General features: G+C 46.8%; 1 protein-coding gene across 1 annotated transcript in view; it reads right to left on the reverse strand.

Moving 5' to 3' along the window:
* The window catches only part of ARHGEF19 (Rho guanine nucleotide exchange factor 19), a 60,503-nt gene extending 34,496 nt beyond the window's left edge, over positions 1-26,007 (reverse strand). The window contains exons 1-2 of the mRNA XM_040326755.1: positions 25,795-26,007; positions 1,518-2,023 (exon numbers count right to left, since the gene is read on the reverse strand). Coding sequence (XP_040182689.1) covers positions 1,518-2,023; positions 25,795-25,799 — 511 coding nt within the window. The 5' untranslated portion in view covers positions 25,800-26,007. The remainder of the gene's footprint in view (positions 1-1,517; positions 2,024-25,794) is intronic.
* Between the last annotated feature and the right edge of the window lie 353 nt (positions 26,008-26,360).

Consider the following 26,360-nt stretch of genomic DNA (forward strand, 5'->3'; position numbering starts at 1 on the left):
TTGTTAAATTTTGGCACGGGGGTTCCCCTTAAAATCCATACCAGACCTGAAGGTTCTGGTATGGATTTTTGGGGGAACCCCATGCCATTTAAAAAAAAAATTGTGCAGGGTTCCCCTTACTATCAATACTAGACCTGAAGGGCATGGTAATGGAATTTGGGGGGAACCCCACGCCATTTTTTTTACATTTTGGCGTGGTGTTCCCCTTAAAATCCATACCAGACCTGAACGGATAGATTTTTGGGGGGAACCCCACGCCATTTTTTTTTATTTTGGCACAGGGTTCACCTTAAAATACATACCAGACTTGAAAGGCCTGGTAATGGAATTTGGGGGGACCCCCACACATTTTTTTTTTCTTTTCAATGACTTTCAATGAGTTTTATCTGTACTGCCGGGACCCGATAATTCATGAATAGCCGCAATGACTTTTTTTCCTTTAGAAACTTCACTTTGTGCAGGACAGTTCTAAACACGGGAAAAATGCGCTACTTCACAGACATACTATAGACACCCCCCAGGTACGAAATTTAAAGGAATTTTTCACTTTTATTGTTTCACTTTAAGCATTATTAAAATCACTGCTCCCGAAAAAACGGCCATTTAAAAAAAAAAATGTTTTGCATTGATACATGTCCCCTGGGGCAGGACCCGGGTCCCCAAACACTCCCCTGGGGCAGTGTTTGGGGACCCGGGTCCTGCCCCAGGGGGAGTGTTTGGGGACCCAGGTCCTGCCCCAGGGGAGTGTTTGAGGACCCGGGTCCTGCCCCAGGGGGAGTGTTTGGGGACCCGGGTCCTGCCCCAGGGGGAGTGTTTGGGGACCCGGGTCCTGCCCCAGGGGAGTGTTTGGGGACCCGGGTCCTGCCCCAGGGGAGTGTTTGGGGACCCGGGTCCTGCCCCAGGGGAGTGTTTGGGGACCCGGGTCCTGCCCCAGGGGAGTGTTTGGGGACCCGGGTCCTGCCCCAGGGGAGTGTTTGGGGACCTGGGTCCTGGTCCAGTGGGAGTGTTTGGGGACCTGGGTCCTTCCCCAGGGGAGTGTTTGGGGACCCGGGTCCTGCCCCAGGGGAGTGTTTGGGGACCTGTGTCCTGCCCCAGGGGAGTGTTTGGGGACCCGGGTCCTGCCCCAGGGGAGTGTTTGGGGACCTGTGTCCTGCCCCAGGGGAGTGTTTGGGGACCCGGGTCCTTCCCCAGGGGAGTGTTTGGGGACCCAGGTCCTGCCCAGTGGAAGTGTTTGGGGACCCGGGTCCTCAAAACACTCCCCTGGGGCTGGACCCGGGTCCCCAAACACTTTTTATGACAATAACTTGCATATTAACCTTGATAATTAGCACTTTAGATTTCTCCCATAGACTTGTAAAGGGTGTTCCGCGCCCTCTCGAATTTGCCGCAAACACCCCAAATTGTTCGCTGTTCCCGCGAGCAGCCAATGTTCGAGTCTAACTCATATTCGGCCCGAACATAAAGATCATCCCTACTAGCAATATGTAAAGACACACCTGATATAATTTGTCACTTACATGCGGCTTTGGCTTTGTCTGAACCCTGCGATGACCGGTAGGAGGGTCGGGGATTCTCCAGGCCGGCGATATTCGGTGTTTCCGGCTGGCCGCTCTCGCTTTCCGTGCTGCTGGTCCTCCGCCTGTCCTGGGAAGGGCATTCAAGCGGCGCGGCGCATTCCTCCGTCCTCGGGGGCGGGGTCTCCTCTGTCCGCTCCACCCCCGAGCTCTGGAAGTTTATGAACCAATGATCCGGCAGGTGGTGGGCGCTCACTCCCGGGAGGGCGGGGCTTAGGGGGCTCTGCACCGTATGGAACCCCAGCTGTCTCTCCGTGCAGAGGGTGGGGACCCCACCGAACGCCAGGCTCTCCTGCTGGTACATGACCACCCGGGGCCGCTCTCTGGGGGGCGGCGCGTCGATCCCGGGCACCATGGTGCGCTCACGCCCGTAGGAGAGAGGGGTGTGGTGAGGCTGGAAGTCCGGGAGAGCTTGGTACTCCATGAAAATCGTGTTGGGGAGACCAGGCCTGCAAAAGACGAGAGAGAGTTGGATAGATGGCTCTATATTTAGCATGTATCTGGCTGGTTACAGAAGACACCTCCGGGACGGTGAGGACATTTTTAGGGCATTATTCATTTCACCTGTCAGGTTGAGGTCAGGGGTCAGGTTGAGGTCAGGGGTCAGGAAGTGAAGTTTAGGATCTGACCTCGGTCGGGGTCATTAGCAATGTCTATTATGGAAGGTGAGAGGTAATGATGGGATTCCCGAGGTTATCAGGGCCTATGGGGGGGTTCCTGCCTCCCCTTCTGGGGTGTCACCGGGGATCTTTGCCCCCCGGGGGGAGGCGGTAGGGATACCCCCCCCCCCCCAACAATGCCCAGGATCCTAATGGGGGGTTAAACACTGAATTGTCTTGTAGTGTATTGTTCATGTCTTATACTTTACAGCCCCATCGGGTTCACATGTCTAATCAATAGACAATAAATAACATTATAGAGACACAAACATTGTAACAAATTCAACAAAGACAATAAAAAAATATTGGATTAGGCTCCATTCACATCTATGCGACAAAACGCCCGACGCCGGACGCTTCTGCCGCTAGAGGGGAGAATTCCCATTGCTGTCTATGGAGATGGTTCACATCTCATAGACGCCGAACGCCTGTCGCCTGAAAAAAAGTCCCGGACCCTTTTTTTCAGGCGACATTGGCGTTCGCCCATTGACAGCAATGGGAATGCTTTGTCAAAAAAAAAAAAAAAAGTTTCACACTCGCGGCAAAATACGCCGCCTACGCCGTACGCCGTTGTCGCGGAGGTGTGAATGGAGGCTTAGAGTTACCAATGGAACACGAGAAGAGGCAAAAAGAAAAAACTGCAGCATCAACAAAAGACTATAAAGAATAATGATAATAATAATAATAAACAACAACAAAAAAATGTATAACAACAAAACTACTACTAATTATAATAATAATAATAATAATAAAAACAAATAATAAACTAATAATAGTAATAACAAAACTAATTATAATGAAAATAATAATAAACAACAAATAAAAAAAAATGTATAATAACAAAACTAGTACTATAAATAAATAATAAACTAATAATTATAACAAAACTAATCATAATAATAATAATGATGATGATGATGATAATAAAAAAACTAATAAAAGGTATAATAACAAAACTACCAATTATTATTATTATTATTATTATTATTATTATTATTATTATTATTATTATTATTATTAATATTAACAATAAAAACAAATAATAAACTAATAATAATAATAACAACAAAACTAATTATAATAATAATAATAATAATAATAATAATAATAATAAAAAAATAATAATGATAATAAACAACAAATAAAAAAAATGTATAATAACAAAACTACTACTAATAAAAAAATAAAAAAAATAATAAACTAATAATTATAATAAAACTAATCATAATAATAATAAAATAATAATGATAATAATAATAAACAACAAATAACAAATGTATAATAACAAAACTACTACTAATTATAATTATTAATAATAAAAATAAAAACAATAAACTAATAATAACAAAACTAATAATAATAATAAAATAATAATGATAAAAATAATAAACAACAAATACAAAAAATGTATAATAACAAACTACTACTAATAAAAAACACAAATAATAAACTAATAATTATAACAAAACTGATGATGATGATAATAATAATAATACAATAAATATTATAACGCCTCTCTCTACCCCGATAACCCCAACACTTCCACATCACGTGATCCCAATGACAATGAATAAAATATAGTGAAAGGTGAAGAGCGTGCGCACCGCACCCCGCACCCCACACACCACACCCCGCACCCCACACCCCACACACCACACCCCGCACACCACACACCGCACCCCACACACCGCACCACGCACCCCACACACCGCACCGCACCCCACACACTGCACCCCGCACCCCACACACCGCACCACGCACCCCACACACCGCACCCCACACACCGCACCCCGCACCCCACACACCGCACCCCACACACCGCACCACGCACCCCACACACCGCACCGCACCCCACACACCGCACCACGCACCCCACACACCGCACCGCACCCCACACACTGCACCCCGCACCCCACACACCGCACCGCACCCCACACACTGCACCCCGCACCCCGCACCCCACACACCGCACCACGCACCCCACACACCGCACCCCACACACCGCACCACGCACCCCACACACCGCACCCCACACACCGCACCCCGCACCCCACACACCGCACCCCACACACCGCACCACGCACCCCACACACCGCACCGCACCCCACACACCGCACCACGCACCCCACACACCGCACCGCACCCCACACACTGCACCCCGCACCCCACACACCGCACCGCACCCCACACACTGCACCCCGCACCCCGCACCCCACACACCGCACCACGCACCCCACACACCGCACCGCACCCCACACCCCCCACCCCACACCCCACAACATTGTAACCAGCTAAACACAACATTCCACACCACGGTCAGAACCTCAGAATAACATTCCACAATTACAGACACAACATTGTAACAAGTGAAGCCGCTACATTACAACAATCAGCACAACGCAGGTAACAAAGCGGCAAAAACAACGCAGTGATTATTCTGAGTGAATGAAGGATCCTGATTGGTCCGCCAGCTGGCAGGACTAGTAAAATGTTTAGTGTTTGGAAGAACCATTTCCTCCACCATAATACAGCTACAGCAGCAGGAGTGTGTAATGTACAGAGTACAGGGGTCAGGAGTGTGTAATGTACAGAGTACAGGGGTCAGGAGTGTGTAATGTACAGAGTACAGGGGTCAGGAGTGTGTAATGTACAGAGTACAGGGGTCAGGAGTGTGTAATGTACAGAGTACAGGGGTCAGGAGTGTGTAATGTACAGAGTGCAGGGGTCAGGAGTGTGTAATGTACAGAGTGCAGGGGTCAGGAGTGTGTAATGTACAGAGTACAGGGGTCAGGAGTGTGTAATGTACAGAGTACAGGGGACAGGAGTGTGTAATGTACAGGGGTCAGGGGTGTGTAATGTACCGAGTACAGGGGACAGGAGTGTGTAATGTACAGAGTACAGGGGTCAGGAGTGTGTAATGTACAGAGTACAGGGGACAGGAGTGTGTAATGTACAGAGTACAGGGGTCAGGAGTGTGTAATGTACAGAGTACAGGGGTCAGGAGTGTGTAATGTACAGAGTACAGGGGTCAGGAGTGTGTAATGTACAGAGTGCAGGGGTCAGGAGTGTGTAATGTACAGAGTACAGGGGTCAGGAGTGTGTAATGTACAGAGTGCAGGGGTCAGGAGTGTGTAATGTACAGAGTACAGGGGTCAGGAGTGTGTAATGTACAGAGTACAGGGGACAGGAGTGTGTAATGTACAGAGTACAGGGGACAGGAGTGTGTAATGTACAGAGTACAGGGGACAGGAGTGTGTAATGTACAGAGTACAGGGGACAGGAGTGTGTAATGTACAGAGTACAGGGGACAGGAGTGTGTAATGTACAGAGTACAGGGGACAGGAGTGTGTAATGTACAGAGTACAGGGGACAGGAGTGTGTAATGTACAGAGTACAGGGGACAGGAGTGTGTAATGTACAGAGTACAGGGGTCAGGAGTGTGTAATGTACAGAGTGCAGGGACCATGAGTGTGTAATATACAGAGTGCAGGGGTCAGGGGTGTGTAATGTACAGAGTGCAGGGGTCAGGGGTGTGTAATGTACAGAGGGCAGGGGTCAGGGGTGTGTAATGTGTAGGGGTCAGGAGTGTGTAATGTACAGAGTGCAGAGGTATGTAATGTACAAAGTTCAGGGGTCAATGAATGTAATGTACAGAGTGCGGGGGTCAGGAGTGTGTAATGTACAGAGTGCAGGGGTGTGTAACGTACAGAGAGCAGGAGTGCGTAATGTACAGAGTTAAGGGGTCAGGGATGTGTAATGTACAGAGTGCAAGGATCAGGGGTGTGTATTAGTAATGTACATAGGTCAGAAATGTGTAATGTACAAAGTGCAGGGGTCAAGGTATGTCGTGTACCGAGTGCAGGGGTCAGGGGTATGTAATGTGCAGGGGTCAGGGGTGTGTAAGGTACAGAGGGCAGGAGTGTGTAATGTACAGAGTGAAGGGGTTATGGGTGTGTAATATGCAGGGGTCAGGAGTGTGTAATGTAAAGAGTGCAGGGGTCAGGAGTGTGTAATGTACAGAGTGCAGGGGTCAGGGGTTATGGGTAATGTACAGGATGCAGGAGTCAGGAATGACAGCGTCTCCTGCATTTCGGGTTCCCATCACTTTAACCCCTGGTGCCCGGAGCAGCTCCCCCTCCTGCCCTGGCCCCGGGTCTCTGTACCCTTTGGGCTGTATGGCATCGCTTTGGTAAATCCCGGCAGAGCTCTGTATGTCCCGGCGACAACCACTCCCCCCTTTTCTTGCTCCGGTGTCACAGAGACAGGAAGTGAGGGAAATTCTTCCCAACGGGGTCACAGACCGGAACAAAAATGTGACAAAAGTGTGAACTCTTTCCCTGAGCAAAGGAAAGCCGTTTCCCCCGGAGTCAGGCTTCCGGCGCGGCCACACACGGAGTGCGCCGAGTGTCACGTGGTGACGTTAATCCGCAGACAGGCTTTGTCTACATTAGTGAGCCCCTCCAAAGGCTCCTTTTTGTTGAGGACAGGTCCCCTTTTATTTTTGGGACGTCGGTTCTGCTCAGACGCGGCACGCCGTCCCCCCTCCACCCTTTTGTGTCTCGTCTGGTGGCGTTCAGATTTTCCACCGCGGGGGTTTCCTGAGTACAAGGCGCTGGCCCGGTACATGTTAATCTCGGCGGCTCCGGATTCTGGCAGAGACCCGGCTGAGCTGCGAGGCTTCTCAGTAAATCCCATAATTATCCGGCCGTATCGCTTTCAGGGTAATTATAGAGCCGGCAGAGAAGCGCAGGAAACGCTTACTGCTCCGCGGCGAAAAAGAAACACGCAAATCCAGCGATAAACTTTGTGTGTGTGGGCGGCGGCGGACAAAAGTTCTGAGAAAGACACAAATGTTCATTTTCACAAAAGTCGACCGCCTCAGTTTTTATGGCGGCAATTCTGCATAAAGCCCAGAATGTTACGAAGAGCGATCTGGTGAAGCGCAAAAATCCTTCTTCACCATGAAAATGAACCAAATTCCATCAGAAAAAATTATATTCCCACTGCTTTTGTGAAGAAGGCTTCAGGGCGCCCAAGAAAGTCATTCAAGTGCCAGGAACATCTCCTACAGTGATCGGGGCGCCACCAGTGCAGAGAGGGGGGTGATCGGGGCGCCACCAGTGCAGAGGAGGGGGGAGATCGGGGCACCACCAGTGCAGAGAGGGGGGTGATCGGGGTGCCACCAGTGCAGAGAGGGGGGAGATCGGGGCACCACCAGTGCAGAGAGGGGAGTAATCAGGGAACCATCAATGCAGAGGGGGGTGATCGGGGCACCACTAGTGCAGAGAGGGGAGTAATCAGGGCACCACCATCAATGTAGAGGGGGTAATCAGGGCACCACCAGTGCAGAGAGGGGAGTAATCAGGGCACCACCATCAATGTAGAGGGGGTGATCGGGGCACCACCAGTGCAGAGGGGGAGATCGGGGCACCACCAGTGCAGAGGGGGGTGATCGGGGGACAACCACCAGTGCAGAGGGGGAGATCAGGGGACAACCACTGCAGAGGGGGAGATCGGGGCACCACCACTGCAGAGGGGGAGATCGGGGGGTCACCAGTGCAGAGGGGGAGATTGGGTGCCACCAGTGCAGAGGGGGGATGTTGGGGCACCACCAGTGCAGAGGGGGGAGATCGGGGCACCACCACTGCAGAGGGGGAGATTGGGTGCCACCAGTGCAGAGGGGGAGATTGGGTGCCACCAGTGCAGAGGGGGGATGTTGGGGCACCACCAGTGCAGAGGGGGAGATCGGGGCACCACTAGTGCAGAGAGAGAGATCGGGGCACCACCACTGCAGAGGGGGAGATCGGGGGGTCACCAGTGCAGAGAGGGGGTGATCCTAAAAGGTCAAAGAGTCCACCATAGTGTTTTATGAAAAATCCATTGATTCGAAAATCCAACAGGTTTCGGGGTTCGAACGCCCCCCTTCATCATCTGAGAGATCTTTCTTCATCTTTATCCTCTCGAAATCCACATTGATTACACAGGATATTAATGTATGATGTTCACCTGAGTAAGAAGTAGGAAGGGCCAAAAAATCCACCATTGTATTTTAAGAGATATCCATTGATTAGAAAATCCAACGAGTTTCGAAAGCTTCCCTTCATCATCTGAGAGAAGTTTCTTCCTCTTTATCCTCTCGAAATCCGATTTGATTACACCAGATATTAATGTATGATGCCCACCTGAGTAAGAAGGGCTCCACACCAAAGGCTCAAAGATTCCACCATAGTATTTTATGAAATATCCATTGATCAGACAATCCAACGGGTTTCGAACGCCCCCCTTCATCATCTGAGAGAGGTTTCTTCCTCTTCATCCTCTCGAAATAAACATTGATTACACCGGATATTAATGTAAGAAGTAGGAAGGGCTCTATGCTAAAGGGTCAAAGAGTCCAGCATGGGGTTTCGAACGCCCCCCTTCATCATCTGAGAGAAGTTTCTTCCTCTTCATCCTCTCGAAATCCACATTGATGATTACACCGGATAATAATGTATGATGTTCACCTGAGTAGGAAGGGCCAAAGTGTCCACCATTGTATTTTAATAGATATCCATCGATTAGAAAATCCAACGGGTTTCGAACGCCCCCCCCCTTCATCATCTGAGAGAAGTTTCTTCCTCTTTATCCTCTCGAAATCCACATTGATTACACAGGATAATAAAGAGGAAGAAACATTTCTCATATAATGAAGGGGGGGCGTTCGAACCCCGAAACCTGTTAGATTTTTGAATCAACGAATATCAAAAAAAATAATATGGTGGACTCTTTGACCCTTTGGTGTGACGCCCTTCCTACTTCTTACTCAGGTGAACATCATACATTATTATCCGGTGTAATCTATGTGGATTTCGAGAGGATAAAGAGGAAGAAACATCTCTCAGATGATGAAGGGAAGCTTTCGAAACCCGTTGGATTGTCTAATCAATGGATATCTCATAAAATACTATGGTGGACTCTTTGACCCTTTGGTGTCGCCCTTCCTACTTCTAACTCAGGTGAACATCATACATTAATATCCGGTGTAATCAAATCAGATTTCGAGAGGATAAAGAGGAAGAAACCATCTCTCAGATGATGAAGGGGGGCGTTCGAAACCCGTAGGATTGTCTAATCAATGGATATCTCATAAAATACCATGGTGGACTCTTTGACCCTTTGGTGTCGCCCTTCCTACTTCTTACTCAGGTGGGCATCATACATTATTATCCGGTGTAATCGGATTTCAAGAGGATGAAGAGGAAGAAACCTCTCTCAGATGATGAAGGGAAGCGTTCGAAACCCGTTGGATTGTCTAATCAATGGATATCTCATAAAATACTATGGTGGAATCTTTGACCCTTTGGTGTCGCCCTTCCTACTTCTAACTCAGGTGGGCATCATTCATTATTATGCGGTGTAATCAGATTTCGAGAGGATGAAGAGGAAGAAACATCTCTCAGATGATGAAGGAAAGCTTTCGAACCCCGAAACCTGTTGGATTTTCAAATTAATGAATATCGAATAAAATGCCACGGTGGACTCTTTGACCCTTTGGTGTGTCGCCCTTCCTCAGTTTATGAATATTCGGCACAATGAGTCCAGATTTCCGGTGGATAAAGAAGAAGAAGATCTCAGAGAAGGAAATGGAAACATTGAAACAATTTTCGGCGTCTTTCTGATATCAGAAATTCACCTAAACGTTCCATTACGGGCAATGTGTGAGGAATAAAGATTGCTAGCTTTGGGTTAGGATGTTAGTAGAGTGTCAGCCTTGTTGCCAAGGCAGGGCTCTATCGTGACCCCCCCCCCCCCCCCCGGGGTCTGGTGACCTTACAGGAAATGAGGTTGGAGGTTCTTCCCCCCCCCCCCGTGACATGGAGGATAATGAGAGTGAATGGAGAGGATTTAGAGAGGATAATCCGAGGCGTTCCCCCCGCCCGGGGCAATCGCACAACTTCTGCCCCCGCAGCACTTCTGAGGCTTCTGCGCTGGGAGGTGTTTGAGGAATTAGAGAAGGAATTTGCACCCCCCCTCCCCCCCGTCCTGTCAGGGAGCCTGTCACTCACCTACAAATTATACAAAGTATGCAGAACACCTCCGTGTGATAAATCTTACCAGTACACACCTTCATCACAACAATGGAACCAGTACAGACCAGTAGACGATCGGCGAGGGGACCCCAGAGATCGGCCCACTAGAGGCTGCACAACCCTAAAAAATGGAACCAGTACAGACCAGTAGACAAACGCTGAGGGGACCCCGGAGATACAATCCCATAGAAGCTGTACAGCCCTATAAAATGGAACCAGTACAATGGACCCAGTACAATGGAACCAGTAAAGACCAGTAGACGATCGCTGAGGGGACCCCGGAGATCAGCCCCCCTAGAGGCTGCACAACCCTAAAAAATGGAACCAGTACAGACCAGTAGATGATCACCGAGGGGACCCCAGAAATCAGCCGCACTGGAAGCTTTACAACCCTGTAAAATGGAACCAGTACAGACCAGTAGATCGCCAACTGGGACCCCGGAGATCAGACCCCCTAGAAGATGTACAACCCTATAAAATGGAACCAGTACAGACCAGTAGACGATCGCCAAGGGGACCCCGGAGATCAGCCCCCCTAGAGGCTGCACAACCCTAAAAATGGAACCAGTACAGACCAGTAGACGATCGCCAAGGGGACCCCGGAGATCAGCCCCCCTAGAAGATGTACAACCCTATAAAATGCAACCAGTACAGACCAGTAGACGATTGCCGAGGGGACCCCGGAGATCCAATCCCCTAGAAGCTGTACAACCCTATAAAATTGAACCAGTACAATGGACCCAGTACAATGGAACCAGTACAGACCAGTAGACAATCGCCAAGGGGACCCCAGAAATCAGCCCCCCTAGAGGCTGCAGAAACCTAAAAAATGGAACCAGTACAGACCAGTAGGCGATCGCCAAGGGGACCCCGGAGATCAGCCCCCCTAGAAGATGTACAACCCTATAAAATGGAACCAGTACAGACCAGTAGACGATTGCCGAGGGGACCCCGGAGATCCAATCCCCTAGAAGCTGTACAACCCTATAAAATTGAACCAGTACAATGGACCCAGTACAATGGAACCAGTACAGACCAGTAGACAATCGCCAAGGGGACCCCAGAAATCGGCCCCCATAGAGGCTGCAGAAACCTAAAAAATGGAACCAGTACAGACCAGTAGGCGATCGCCAAGGGGACCCCGGAGATCAGCCCCCCTAGAAGATGTACAACCCTATAAAATGGAACCAGTACAGACCAGTAGACGATTGCCGAGGGGACCCCGGAGATCCAATCCCCTAGAAGCTGTACAACCCTATAAAATTGAACCAGTACAATGGACCCAGTACAATGGAACCAGTACAGACCAGTAGACAATCGCCAAGGGGACCCCAGAAATCAGCCCCCCTAGAGGCTGCAGAAACCTAAAAAATGGAACCAGTACAGACCAGTAGATGATCACAGAAAGGACCCCGGAGATCAGCCCCCCTAGAAGTTTTACAGCACGATAAATTGGAACCAGTACAGTGGAACCAGTACAGACCAGTGAATGATCCCCCAAAGGCCGGGGCCGTCTTTAACGCAGGACAGAAGGGGAAGCTTCCCCGGGCCCAGTCATGGTTGTCGAGCCCAAAGCAGCTGCCCCTTTGTTTGTTTGTTTTTGAGGATTTTGGGGCGGGTCCAAGCACCCTTAAAGATGGCCCTGCTGAAGGGACACTGGAAATCAGCCCCGCTAGAAGCTGTATAGAGCTATAAGATGGAACCAGTACAGACCAGTAGATGATCCCCGAAGTGACCCCGGAGATCCCCCCCCCCCCTAGAAGCTGTACAGCGTACAAGGTGAGAGGTGCTAGTGGGGGGGGGGGGGGCTGATCTGTGTCAGACATTTGTGAACACCGCCAAGAACTGCTCAAAAAACGCTGGAAAATATTTGTTTAAAAAACAGAGAGACAGAATCCCGACTGACAGTGAGGAAAAGATGAAAAGTATCGGTTTGTTGCTGATTCCTGCAGACAGGTTACATTGTATCTTTCCATATCCTTGTGTCAGTGATGAGGATTGTGGCGGGGAGTCTCCCTCCTCTCGCTGACTCATATGGCGGCGGCGATGTGGCTGGGCCTGGTTTGGCAGATCACTGAGGACAGCCTGGACCCTCTTACTCATCCCCCCCCCCTCCACTGCCAGGAGCCGCGGCCCCGGCGAGGGCTTCCAGGTTCTGTCTGGATGGAGCCTCAGTGGTGGGCGGGGGATGGGAGCCGTTATTCTTCCCTGTCCCCCTCCATGGACTGTCCACACATTCCCAGCACGGGGACACAACTAAAGGACACGCCCCCACCCAGAGCTCCGCCCAGTGTAAGGTGGACACCGCAGCCAGGGGGGTGAATCTGCAGCAGTCTGACCAAAAAAAAAAGAGGTCTCACTTCTCATGCTGCACACTCACACCAACCTAAAAAAAGTGGGGAAGTAGTCCAGCCAGGGGAGGGGGGGGCGGGGGGAGTGGCCCCAGGGATCCCCCAGGCAGAAGAGTGTCTTTAGCCCCTCCCACGTTGCTTTATCCCCCGGCCAGTTTTTGCGTCGGGAGAGATTTCGCTTCACTTCCTGTCCCAGAGACCCAACAGGAAGTGAGAGGAAACGTGCGGCGCGTTCCCACAGGTTGTGTGTAGGGCAGCCCATTATTTTCACCCCAATGCGTTAAAAAAAAAAGAAAACGCGTAAGAGAAATCTCTGACCCTCTTCTGAAAATCCGCCGCATCTCTCCAGCGGGGACACCGAGCCCCTCCCCCGCTCCGTCCAAAACGAGAGAAAACGTTTGGGCCTTACACTTCAAATAGGGGAAAAAAAACAAAATCCCATATCAGAGAAGAGTTCATTTCATCTACTAAAATAACACCGGTACTGGAGATTTTAGTAGACTAAAATACGACTAAAACCATTCAAATTACTAAAATACGACTAAAGCAATTTAGGTGACTAAAATACAACTAAAAAAAAAATCAAAAACCTAAAATAGGACTAAAACTGAAACAATTCATATGACTAAAATACGACTAAAACATATCAGGTGACTAAAATACGACCGTATTATTAAGTAAAATAATTAAGATGACTAAAATACAATTAAATTAAAACAATTCAAATAACTAAAATTGGACTAAAGCTGAAACAATTCCACAGACTAAAATACGACTGAAACAATTCAGATGACCAAAATACAACTAAAAAAATAAAAAAAATAAAAATAGGACTAAAACTGAAACAATTCCACAAACTATAAAATACGACCGAAAGTAAAACAATTCAGACGACTAAAATACGACTAAAACCATTCAAATAAACTAAAATAAGACTAAAGCAATTCAGATGACTAAAATACAACTAAAAAAAAATCAAAAACCTAAAATAGGACTGAAACTGAAACAATTCATAGGACTAAAATACGTCTAAAACATATCAGGCGACTAAAATACGACCGAAAGTAAAACAATTCAGATGACTAAAATACAACTAAAAAAAATTAAAAAACTAAAATAGGACTAAAACTGAAACAATTCCACAGACTATAAAGTATGACCGAAAGTAAGACCATTCAGACGACTAAAATACGACTAAAACCATTCAGATGACTAAAATGCAACTACAAAAAATCAAAAACCTAAAATAGGACATAAAACTGAAACGATTCAGAAGACTAAAATACATCGAAAACAATTCGTATGACTAAAATACGACTGAAAGTAAAACAATTCAGATGACTAAAATCAGATTAAAACTGAAAAATTCGGAAGACTAAAATAGGACTAAAACTGAAAGAATTCCACAGACTATAAAATACGACTAAAACAATTCAGACAAATAAAATGCGACTGAAAGTAAAATAATTAAGATGTCTAAAATACAATTAAATTAAAACAATTCAAAAGACTAAAATACGACCGAAAGTAAAACAATTCAGACCAAAAACGTAAATGTATTTTATTGGGATTTTCTTCATGGAAAAATCGTCTTTTTTGTTTCTTTCTAGAAAATTACTCAGAACCCCCAAACATTATATATAAAAAAAAACTAAAAACTAAAGTTAGCACGATTTTTATTTTTGTATACTAAGGCTAAGCAATGCTTTAATTTATTTTACAGGTTACATGTTTAGAGTTACAGAGGAGGTCTAGTGCTAGAATTATCACTCTCACTCCAACGATCGCGGTGTATGTAACCCGTGTGTATCTGGCTCTGATACTAGCCAGGGTCTTCCCAGGGAATGACTAGTATCTCTCCCCAGCCTGTCCCCCACTAGGGATTTAGCTTTAAGTTTGACTGGAACATTGCCTGTTCACCGAACAATTTGGGGTGTTTGCGGCGAATTTGAAAAGCAGCAGAACACCCTGGAATAGTCTATGGAAAAAATCTAAAGTGCTAATTTTAAAGGCAAGTTATTGTCCTAAAAAGTGTTTGGGGACCTGTGTCCTGCCCCAGGGGAGTGTTTGGGGACCCGGGTCCTATCCCAGGGGAGTGTTTGGGGACCCGGGTCCTGTCCCAGGGGAGTGTTTGGGGACCCGGGTCCTGTCCCAGGGGAGTGTTTGGGGACCCGGGTCCTATCCCAGGGGAGTGTTTGGGGACCCGGGTCCTGTCCCAGGGGAGTGTTTGGGGACCCGGGTCCTGTCCCAGGGGAGTGTTTGGGGACCCGGGTCCTGTCCCAGGGGAGTGTTTGGGGACCCGGGTCCTGTCCCAGGGGAGTGTTTGGGGACCCGGGTCCTGCCCCAAGGGAGTGTTTGGGGACCCGGGTCCTGCCCCAGGGGAGTGTTTGGGGACCTGTGTCCTGCCCCAGGGGAGTGTTTGGGGACCTGTGTCCTTCCCCAGGGGAGTGTTTGGGGACCTGTGTCCTGCCCCGGGGGAGTGTTTGGGGACCTGTGTCCTTCCCCAGGGGAGTGTTTGGGACCTGTGTCCTGCCCCAGAGGAGTGTTTGGGGACCCGGGTCCTGCCCCAGGGGATTGTTTGGGACCTGTGTTCTGCCCCAGGGTAGTGTTTGGGGACCTGTGTCCTGCCCCAGGGGAGTGTTTGGTGACCCGGGTCCTGCCCCAGGGGAGTGTATGGGACCTGTGTCCTGCCCCAGGGGAGTGTTTGGGGACCCGGGTCCTGCCCCAGGGGAGTGTATGGGACCTGTGTCCTGCCCCAGGGGAGTGTTTGGGGACCTGTGTCCTGCCCCAGGGGAGTGTTTGGGGACCTGTGTCCTGCCCCAGGGGAGTGTTTGGGGACCTGTGTCCTGCCCCAGGGGAGTGTTTGGGGACCTGTGTCCTGCCCCAGGGGAGTGTTTGGGACCTGTGTCCTGCCCCAGGGGAGTGTTTGGGGACCTGTGTCCTGCCCCAGGGGAGTGTTTGGGGACCTGTGTCCTGCCCCAGGGGAGTGTTTGGGGACCTGTGTCCTGCCCCAGGGGAGTGTTTGGGGACCTGTGTCCTGCCCCAGGGGAGTGTTTGGGGACCTGTGTCCTGCCCCACGGGACATGTATCAGTGCAAAAAAAAGTTTTAAAAAAACAATAAAAGTGAAATATTATTTTAAATTTCGTACCTGGGGGGTGTCTATAGTATGCCTGTAAAGCAGTGCATGTTTCCCGTGCTTATAACTGTCCCTGTACAAAATGTAATTTCTGAAGGATAAAAAGTCATTTAAAATCCCTGCTCCCAAAAAAAATGCCGTTTTTAATACTTTTTTTTGCATTGATACATGTGCCCTGGGGCAGGACCCGGGTCCCCACACACTCCTCTGGGGCAGGACCCGGGTCCCCACACACTCCCCTGGGGCAGGACCCGGGTCCCCAAACACTTTTTAGGACAATAACTTGCATATTAGCCTTTAAAATTAGCACTTTAGATTTCAAACGTTCGAGTCCCATAGACTCCTCTCCTATACATAGTGCCCACTATCATACTCTCCACACTCCTCTCCTATACATAGTGCCCACTGTCATACCCTCCACACTCCTCTCCTGTACATACCGCCCACTGTCATACCCTCCACACTCCTCTCCTATACATAGTGCCCACTGTCATACCCTCCACACTCCTCTCCTGTACATAGTGCCCACTGTCATACCCTCCACACTCCTCTCCTGTACATACTGCTCACTATCATACCCTCCACACTCCTCTCCTATACATAGTGCTCACTTTCATACCCTCCACACTCCTCTCCTATACATAGTGCCCACTGTCATACCCTCCACACTCCTCTCCTATACATAGTGCCCACTGTCATACTCTCCACGCTCCTCCTGTGCACACTGCTCACTGTCATACCCTCCACACTCCTCTCCTATACATAGTGCCCACTGTCATTCCCTCCACACTCCTCTCGCATACATAGTGCCCACTGTCATACCCTCCAAACTTCTCTCCTATACATAGTGCCCACTGTCATACCCTCTACACTTCTCTTCTATACATAGGGCCCACTGTCATACCCTCCAAACTCCTCTCCTGTACATACTGCTCACTGTCATACCCCCACACTCCTCTCCTGTACATACTGTAACCCAACCTTACCCTTCACACTCTACATACTGCCAACTATCTTTCTCTCCACACTCCTTTCCTGTACATACCGCCTCCCATCATACCCTCCACACTCCTCTCCTGTACATACTTCCCACTGTCATACCCTCCAAACTCCTTTCCTGTACATACTGCCCACTGTCATACCCTCCACACTCCTCTCCTGTACATACTGCCCACTGTCATACCCTCCAAACTCCTTTCCTGTACATACTGCCCACTGTCATACCCTCCACACTCCTCTCCTGTAGATACTGCCCACTGTCATACCCTCCACACTCCTCTCCTGTAGATACTGCCCACTGTCATACCCTCCACACTCCTCTCCTGTACATACCGCCCACTGTCATACCCTCCACACTCCTCTCCTGTACATACCGCCCACTGTCATACCCTCCACACTCCTCTCCTGTACATACTGCCCACTGTCATACCCTCCACACTCCTCTCCTGTAGATACTGCCCACTGTCATACCCTCCACACTCCTCTCCTATACATACTGCCCACTGTCATACCCTCCACACTCCTCTCCTGTACATACTGCCCACTGTCATACCCTCCACACTCCTCTCCGGTACATACCACCCTCTGTCATACCCTCCACACTCCTCTGCTGTGCATACTGCCCACTGTCATACCCTCCACACTCCTTTCCTGTACATAGTGCCCACTGTCATACCCTCCACACTCCTCTCCTGTACATAGTGCCCACTGTCATACCCTCCACACTCCTCTCCTGTACATAGTGCCCACTGTCATACCCTCCACACTCCTCTCCTATACATAGTGCTCACTGTCATACCCTCCACACTCCTCTGCTGTGCATACTGCACATTTATGCTGTCGTAGTGTAACTCCTGTACGCTACACCAACGCAGCGCAGAGAGGCAAGCATGGAATTCACAGAGCACTTGCTCCCAAAACTGTGCTGGGTTTCCTAGGCGTAAGCCGGCGTAGGTGGAAGTGGGCATGAGCCATGCAAATGAGGCGTGACCCCATGCAAATGATGGGCCGAGCGCCAGACAGATACGTATAACTAACATCGCATGCGCCGTCCCGTGGACGCATCCCAGTGCGCATGCTCACAAACACGTCGGAAAAACTGCCTAAGATACGCCGGATCACTGCCTATGGCGTGAACGTAACCTACGCCCAGCCCTATTCACGTCCAACGTAAACTACGTAAAATACGCCAGCTTGTGTTCCCCGGTGCAGCCTTTTGCATTGATGCTGCTGGGTTGCACCTCCTTTATGGGGCATAACTTTACGCCGGACGTACAACTTACGCGCACCACTCGTAGCCTGCGTCGGGCGCACGTACGTTCGTGAATCGGTGTATCTCCCTCATTTGCATATTTGAATAGAAAATCAATGGGAGCGCCACATGCGTCCAGCGTAAATATGCGCCCACTCTACGCTGGCGTAGGCAAGTTACGAATGAAGCCCGTTTTTAGGCGTATCTTGGTTTGTGGGTCCGGCGCACAGATACGACGGCGCATATTTGCACTTACGCGGCGTATCTGGAGATACGTTGGCACAAGTGCTTTGTGAATCCGGGCCTACGTCTGCAAGCAGTAAGAAGGAAGTCTCTGGAGGAGGCATTGAAGAAGCAGGAGAAGTTGGTCGCCTCTCTGAAGGAAAGCAGCAGTGTGTTCAAGGAGAAGTTTGAGAATGAGGCGAGATTCCAACAGATGAAGGAAAGTGCCTGTGCCAATGCCAGCCAGAGGGTGGATGCCACAGCAACGGTGACAGTATGGATGGCGGGGTAAGGAAGTGTCTACCAGTCTTCCAGGATAGAGTGGTGAACAGACTTTGCTATATTGCTATGGAGGAACAGAAACTTGCAGAGCGGTGAACAGACTTCACCGCATTACTAAGGAGGAACAGAAACTTGCTGTCCTGAAAGAAGGATCTGTCGCACCTGAGTCAGTATCTGCCCCCCTCCCTCCCCAGCGGCCTGGGTCATCTCAGGAGGAGGTTGAGCAAAATGGCGGATTGCTGCAGGCCATAACAGAAATGGAATCTCCCTTGAGTGGCACCGACTCTTTACATTGGTGATCAGTGAGAAGAATGTCCCTTACATTGGTGATCAGTGAGAAGAATGTTCCTTACATTGGTGATCAGTGAGAAGAATGTCCCTTACATTGGTGATCAGTGAGAAGAATGTTCCTTACATTGGTGATCAGTGAGAAGAATGTCCCTTACATTGGTGATCAGTGGGAAGAATGTCCCTTACATTGGTGATCAGTGGGAAGAATGTTCCTTACATTGGTGATCAGTGGGAAGAATGTCCCTTACATTGGTGATCAGTGAGAAGAATGTTCCTTACATTGGTGATCAGTGAGAAGAATGTTCCTTACATTGGTGATCAGTGAGAAGAATGTCCCTTACATTGGTGATCAGTGGGAAGAATGTCCCTTACATTGGTGATCAGTGAGAAGAATGTTCCTTACATTGGTGATCAGTGAGAAGAATGTCTCTTACATTGGTGATCAGTGGGAAGAATGTTCCTTACATTGGTGATCAGTGAGAAGAATGTTCCTTACATTGGTGATCAGTGGGAAGAATGTTCCTTACATTGGTGATCAGTGAGAAGAATGTTCCTTACATTGGTGATCAGTGAGAAGAATGTCCCTTACATTGGTGATCAGTGAGAAGAATGTCCCTTACATTGGTGATCAGTGAGAAGAATGTCCCTTACATTGGTGATCAGTGAGAAGAATGTTCCTTACATTGGTGATCAGTGAGAAGAATGTCCCTTACATTGGTGATCAGTGAGAAGAATGTCCCTTACATTGGTGATCAGTGAGAAGAATGTCCCTTACATTGGTGATCAGTGAGAAGAATGTCCCTTACATTGGTGATCAGTGAGAAGAATGTCCCTTACATTGGTGATCAGTGAGAAGAATGTTCTTTACATTGGTGATCAGTGAGAAGAATGTCCCTTACATTGGTGATCAGTGAGAAGAATGTCCCTTACATTGGTGATCAGTGAGAAGAATGTCCCTTACATTGGTGATCAGTGGGAAGAATGTCCCTTACATTGGTGATCAGTGGGAAGAATGTCCCTTACATTGGTGATCAGTGAGAAGAATGTCCCTTACATTGGTGATCAGTGAGAAGAATGTTCCTTACATTGGTGATCAGTGGGAAGAATGTCTCTTACATTGGTGATCAGTGGGAAGAATGTCCCTTACATTGGTGATCAGTGGGAAGAATGTTCCTTACATTGGTGATCAGTGGGAAGAATGTCCCTTACATTGGTGATCAGTGAGAAGAATGTCCCTTACATTGGTGATCAGTGAGAAGAATGTCTCTTACATTGGTGATCAGTGGGAAGAATGTCCCTTACATTGGTGATCAGTGAGAAGAATGTTCCTTACATTGGTGATCAGTGAGAAGAATGTCCCTTACATTGGTGATCAGTGGGAAGAATGTTCCTTACATTGGTGATCAGTGAGAAGAATGTCCCTTACATTGGTGATCAGTGGGAAGAATGTCCCTTACATTGGTGATCAGTGAGAAGAATGTCCCTTACATTGGTGATCAGTGGGAAGAATGTCCCTTACATTGGTGATCAGTGGGAAGAATGTCCCTTACATTGGTGATCAGTGAGAAGAATGTTCCTTACATTGGTGATCAGTGAGAAGAATGTTCCTTACATTGGTGATCAGTGGGAAGAATGTCCCTTACATTGGTGATCAGTGAGAAGAATGTTCCTTACATTGGTGATCAGTGAGAAGAATGTCCCTTACATTGGTGATCAGTGGGAAGAATGTCCCTTACATTGGTGATCAGTGGGAAGAATGTCCCTTACATTGGTGATCAGTGAGAAGAATGTCCCTTACATTGGTGATCAGTGGGAAGAATGTTCCTTACATTGGTGATCAGTGGGAAGAATGTCCCTTACATTGGTGATCAGTGAGAAGAATGTCCCTTACATTGGTGATCAGTGGGAAGAATGTTCCTTACATTGGTGATCAGTGGGAAGAATGTCCCTTACATTGGTGATCAGTGAGAAGAATGTCCCTTACATTGGTGATCAGTGGGAAGAATGTTCCTTACATTGGTGATCAGTGAGGAGAATGTTCCTTACATTGGTGATCAGTGAGAAGAATGTTCCTTACATTGGTGATCAGTGGGAAGAATGTCCCTTACATTGGTGATCAGTGGGAAGAATGTTCCTTACATTGGTGATCAGTGAGAAGAATGTCCCTTACATTGGTGATCAGTGGGAAGAATGTTCCTTACATTGGTGATCAGTGGGAAGAATGTCCCTTACATTGGTGATCAGTGAGAAGAATGTTCCTTACATTGGTGATCAGTGAGAAGAATGTTCCTTACATTGGTGATCAGTGAGAAGAATGTCCCTTACATTGGTGATCAGTGAGAAGAATGTTCCTTACATTGGTGATCAGTGGGAAGAATGTCCCTTACATTGGTGATCAGTGGGAAGAATGTTCCTTACATTGGTGATCAGTGGGAAGAATGTTCCTTACATTGGTGATCAGTGAGAAGAATGTCCCTTACATTGGTGATCAGTGAGAAGAATGTCCCTTACATTGGTGATCAGTGAGAAGAATGTCCCTTACATTGGTGATCAGTGGGAAGAATGTCCCTTACATTGGTGATCAGTGAGAAGAATGTCCCTTACATTGGTGATCAGTGGGAAGAATGTTCCTTACATTGGTGATCAGTGAGAAGAATGTCCCTTACATTGGTGATCAGTGAGAAGAATGTTCCTTACATTGGTGATCAGTGAGAAGAATGTCCCTTACATTGGTGATCAGTGAGAAGAATGTCCCTTACATTGGTGATCAGTGAGAAGAATGTCCCTTACATTGGTGATCAGTGGGAAGAATGTCCCTTACATTGGTGATCAGTGAGAAGAATGTTCCTTACATTGGTGATCAGTGAGAAGAATGTCCCTTACATTGGTGATCAGTGGGAAGAATGTCCCTTACATTGGTGATCAGTGAGAAGAATGTTCCTTACATTGGTGATCAGTGAGAAGAATGTCCCTTACATTGGTGATCAGTGGGAAGAATGTCCCTTACATTGGTGATCAGTGAGAAGAATGTCCCTTACATTGGTGATCAGTGGGAAGAATGTTCCTTACATTGGTGATCAGTGAGAAGAATGTCCCTTACATTGGTGATCAGTGGGAAGAATGTTCCTTACATTGGTGATCAGTGAGAAGAATGTCCCTTACATTGGTGATCAGTGAGAAGAATGTTCCTTACATTGGTGATCAGTGGGAAGAATGTTCCTTACATTGGTGATCAGTGGGAAGAATGTCCCTTACATTGGTGATCAGTGGGAAGAATGTTCCTTACATTGGTGATCAGTGAGAAGAATGCCCCTTACATTGGTGATCAGTGGGAAGAATGTCCCTTACATTGGTGATCAGTGAGAAGAATGTTCCTTACATTGGTGATCAGTGAGAAGAATGTTCCTTACATTGGTGATCAGTGGGAAGAATGTTCCTTACATTGGTGATCAGTGAGAAGAATGTCCCTTACATTGGTGATCAGTGAGAAGAATGTCCCTTACATTGGTGATCAGTGAGAAGAATGTCCCTTACATTGGTGATCAGTGAGAAGAATGTCCCTTACATTGGTGATCAGTGGGAAGAATGTCCCTTACATTGGTGATCAGTGGGAAGAATGTCCCTTACATTGGTGATCAGGGGGAAGAATGTCCCTTACATTGGTGATCAGTGAGAAGAATGTCCCTTACATTGGTGATCAGTGGGAAGAATGTCCCTTACATTGGTGATCAGTGAGAAGAATGTCCCTTACATTGGTGATCAGTGAGAAGAATGTCCCTTACATTGGTGATCAGTGAGAAGAATGTCCCTTACATTGGTGATCAGGGGGAAGAATGTCCCTTACATTGGTGATCAGTGAGAAGAATGTCCCTTACATTGGTGATCAGTGGGAAGAATGTCCCTTACATTGGTGATCAGTGAGAAGAATGTCCCTTACATTGGTGATCAGTGAGAAGAATGTCCCTTACATTGGTGATCAGTGAGAAGAATGTCCCTTACATTGGTGATCAGTGGGAAGAATGTCCCTTACATTGGTGATCAGTGAGAAGAATGTCCCTTACATTGGTGATCAGTGAGAAGAATGTCCCTTACATTGGTGATCAGTGGGAAGAATGTTCCTTACATTGGTGATCAGTGAGAAGAATGTCCCTTACATTGGTGATCAGTGGGAGGAATGTTCCTTACATTGGTGATCAGTGAGAAGAATGTCCCTTACATTGGTGATCAGTGAGAAGAATGTCCCTTACATTGGTGATCAGTGAGAAGAATGTCCCTTACATTGGTGATCAGTGGGAAGAGTGTCCCTTACATTGGTGATCAGTGAGAAGAATGTCCCTTACATTGGTGATCAGTGAGAAGAATGTCCCTTACATTGGTGATCAGTGAGAAGAATGTCCCTTACATTGGTGATCAGTGGGAAGAATGTCCCTTAGATGTGATCGGGTGTCGGGGGAGGTCCTCTTCCCTCTGACGCAATGATAAGTGATAGACAAGGATGTCCCCGGGTGTCGCCATGTTCAGTACAGGACTCGTCTCCTGTCACCTCTCAGTGACATCTATAAATAGAAGGGCCCGGCGTGGTCAGGGGACGGGGGACGGGGGGGGCGCTCTGCTGACGGACAGCTGGACGGGGCCCCCCGGCGATCTGATTGGTGGATTTATATTATTACACATTTGTATCATTCGGGGGAAATCACAACCGGCTACAATGTATCTAAAATAAAACTCAAAGTTCTCTCCATAACACGACTTCCTTCACCCCCCGGATACTTATTTTGTTTTCTGGGGGATGCGATTGGAAAAAAGGGGCCCCCCGTATATCTGAGGGGTGTATTATAAAAGTAATAATAATAATAATAGTAATAATAAAATAAAAAAAAATAAAAGAAAAATAAAATAAATAATAATAAAATAAAATAATAATAATAAAATAAAAGAAAACATAATAATATTATTATTATTATTATTATTATTATTATTATTATTATTAATAATAATAAAACAATAATAATAATAATAATAAAATAAAACTAAAAAAAAAAGAAAGAAAATAATAAGAGAATAAAAAAATAACAACATAAAACGAAATAAATAATAATAAAATGAAACTAAAAAACGAAGTAATAAAATAAAATAAAAAAAGAAAGATAATAATAATAGAATAAAAAATAATAATAGGAAAATAAAACCTAAATAAATAATATTAATAAAATAAAACAAAAAATAATCATTATAAAATGAAACTAAAAAATAATAATAATAAAATAAAACAAAATAAATAGATTAATAATAATAATAATAATAATAATAATAATAATAATAATAATAATATTTTAATAAAATAAAAACTAAATAAGAAATAAAAAAAAGAAAATAATAGTAGAATAAAAAATAATAATAACAAAATAAAACAAAAAATAATCATAATAAAATTAAACTAAAAATAATAATAATAACAAAATTAAACAAAATAAGTTGATAAATAATAATAATAATAATAATAATAATAATAATAAAAAAAACTTGGCAGACTCCTGGGGGAGGGGAACTTTTTAGGTTATGCGAACCTGCCGGCCAACCATGGGCTTTCTCCACCCCCCCCCCCCCGGATACTTATTTGTTTTTTTGGGGGATGTGTAGAAAAAAGACGCCCCATATATCTGAGGGGTGTATTATAGAATCATAGATTTGTATCGTTTGGTAAAATCACAACCATCTACAATATATCAAAAAACAGAATAATAACAATAATAATAAAATAAAACAAAAATAATAATAAGAAAAATAATAAAATAAAACAAAAATATATATAAAATAAAACTAAAATAATTAAGAAAATAATAATGGAATAAAAAAATAAAACAAAAAAAGTAATACTAATAATAAAATAAAACTAAAAAATAATATTAAAATAAAACAAAAAAAAAATAAAGAAAATAATAATGAAATAAAAAAACTAAATAAATAAAAATAATAAAATTAAACAAAAAATAATAAAAATAAAATTAAACAAAATAAATAGATAAATAATAATAAATGGGGGTGGGGGGCGGAACCTTTCTGCTGGCCAACCATGGGCTCCCTCCACCCCCCCCCCCGGATACTTATTTTGTTTTCTGGGGGATGCGAGAGGAAAAAAGAGGCCCCCCGTATATCTGAGGGGTGTATTATAGAATCACAGATATGTATTGTTTGGTAAAATCACAACCAGCTACAATGTATAAAAAATAATGATAATAATAAAATAAATAAAAGAAAATAATAATAAAATAAAAAACAAAATGTAAGGGGATGGGGATGAGGAGTGTGATAGGAGGAAGGGCCCCCAATACTGCAGCAGGAGGAGTGAGACTCTACGAGACGAGTCCACCTGTAACTGAAATATCTCATTTTTTTGGTGGTTGGACTTTTTAAAGGGACTTCTGTTTTGGAGGGGGGGAGGGGCAGAAACTACACAAACAATCGGAAAGTTTAGTTTTGGGCCCTCGGCCGGCTCGCTAATCCCGATAATCCCGGATTTTCCTCCTCGGCCTGTTTTGATGTTGGAGGTTCACGGGGACTCCAGGAACCCCCCCATCCCCCCAGTAACGTGACCAGCGAGGAGGCATTGTGTACTGGGAACTTCTCCGAACAAAGGGATTAATAGTGGGGAGAGAGTGACAAGTGAGGGAAAGTCGCCCCCCGCCCCCCCTCCTTCTTCTTCCCTCTCTGACTACTTTCCCCATTCTCCATAGCTGGCTCGGGACTAGTCACCCCCCCATCCCCCCTTCTTTCCGGGGTCCGAAGGGAACCCGCCGGTGCTGGCTGGGGGCCCTGGCGAAGTTTCAGATCAACAAGTGAGAAGGGAGGGGGGGTAAGGGAAGGGAATCTAACCGGGGAAAGTTTGTCCGTTAGACGTGGCGGTCGTTCGGTCGTTCGGTCGATCGGTCGTTCGGAAGAGAAGAAATCACGGTACCTCATTGTGAGCGTCCAGGGGCGTCACGTCCTCTTGCGGGTCCTGGCATCCCGGGAGGGGGGGTTCATGGCACGAAGATCCGGATCGGTGTCACCAGGCCCCCCGCCGGCCCCGGGGCGGCCCCCGTCCTTGCGTCAGGTGCTTCCGTCTCCCGATCTCTCTCTCCATGAAAATCCACTTTTTTCACATTCATCCCCCCTTTTTTTGCGCTGCCCCCCTGTCCTGCCCCCCCCCTCTCCGTCCTATGTCCCCAACCCCCCCTCTCTCATCCTATCTGCGATCTCGGCCCAGACGGTACCCAACACACCATGCCCCCCCCCCCCTTTTAAGTCATCCTTGGCACCTGTTGTGCACCTCGGTGTGCGCCCTGAGTGTAGAGAGCCCAGAGTGAGATGGGATGTGTGCGCCGGCTGGGGACAGGGATGGGGGGGGGGAGGGTGAGTATTGTGCTGACATGTCCCAGCCTACCCCCCCCCCCCCTCCTCAGTCCCTGCAGACATGTCTATGCTCACCAGCACATAACCGGTTTGGCAGCTCCCAAAATAACAGGGAGATTCTGTTTGCAC

The sequence above is a fragment of the Rana temporaria genome, chromosome 10 (assembly GCF_905171775.1).
Source record: "Rana temporaria chromosome 10, aRanTem1.1, whole genome shotgun sequence".
Taxonomy (NCBI): Eukaryota; Metazoa; Chordata; class Amphibia; order Anura; family Ranidae; genus Rana; species Rana temporaria.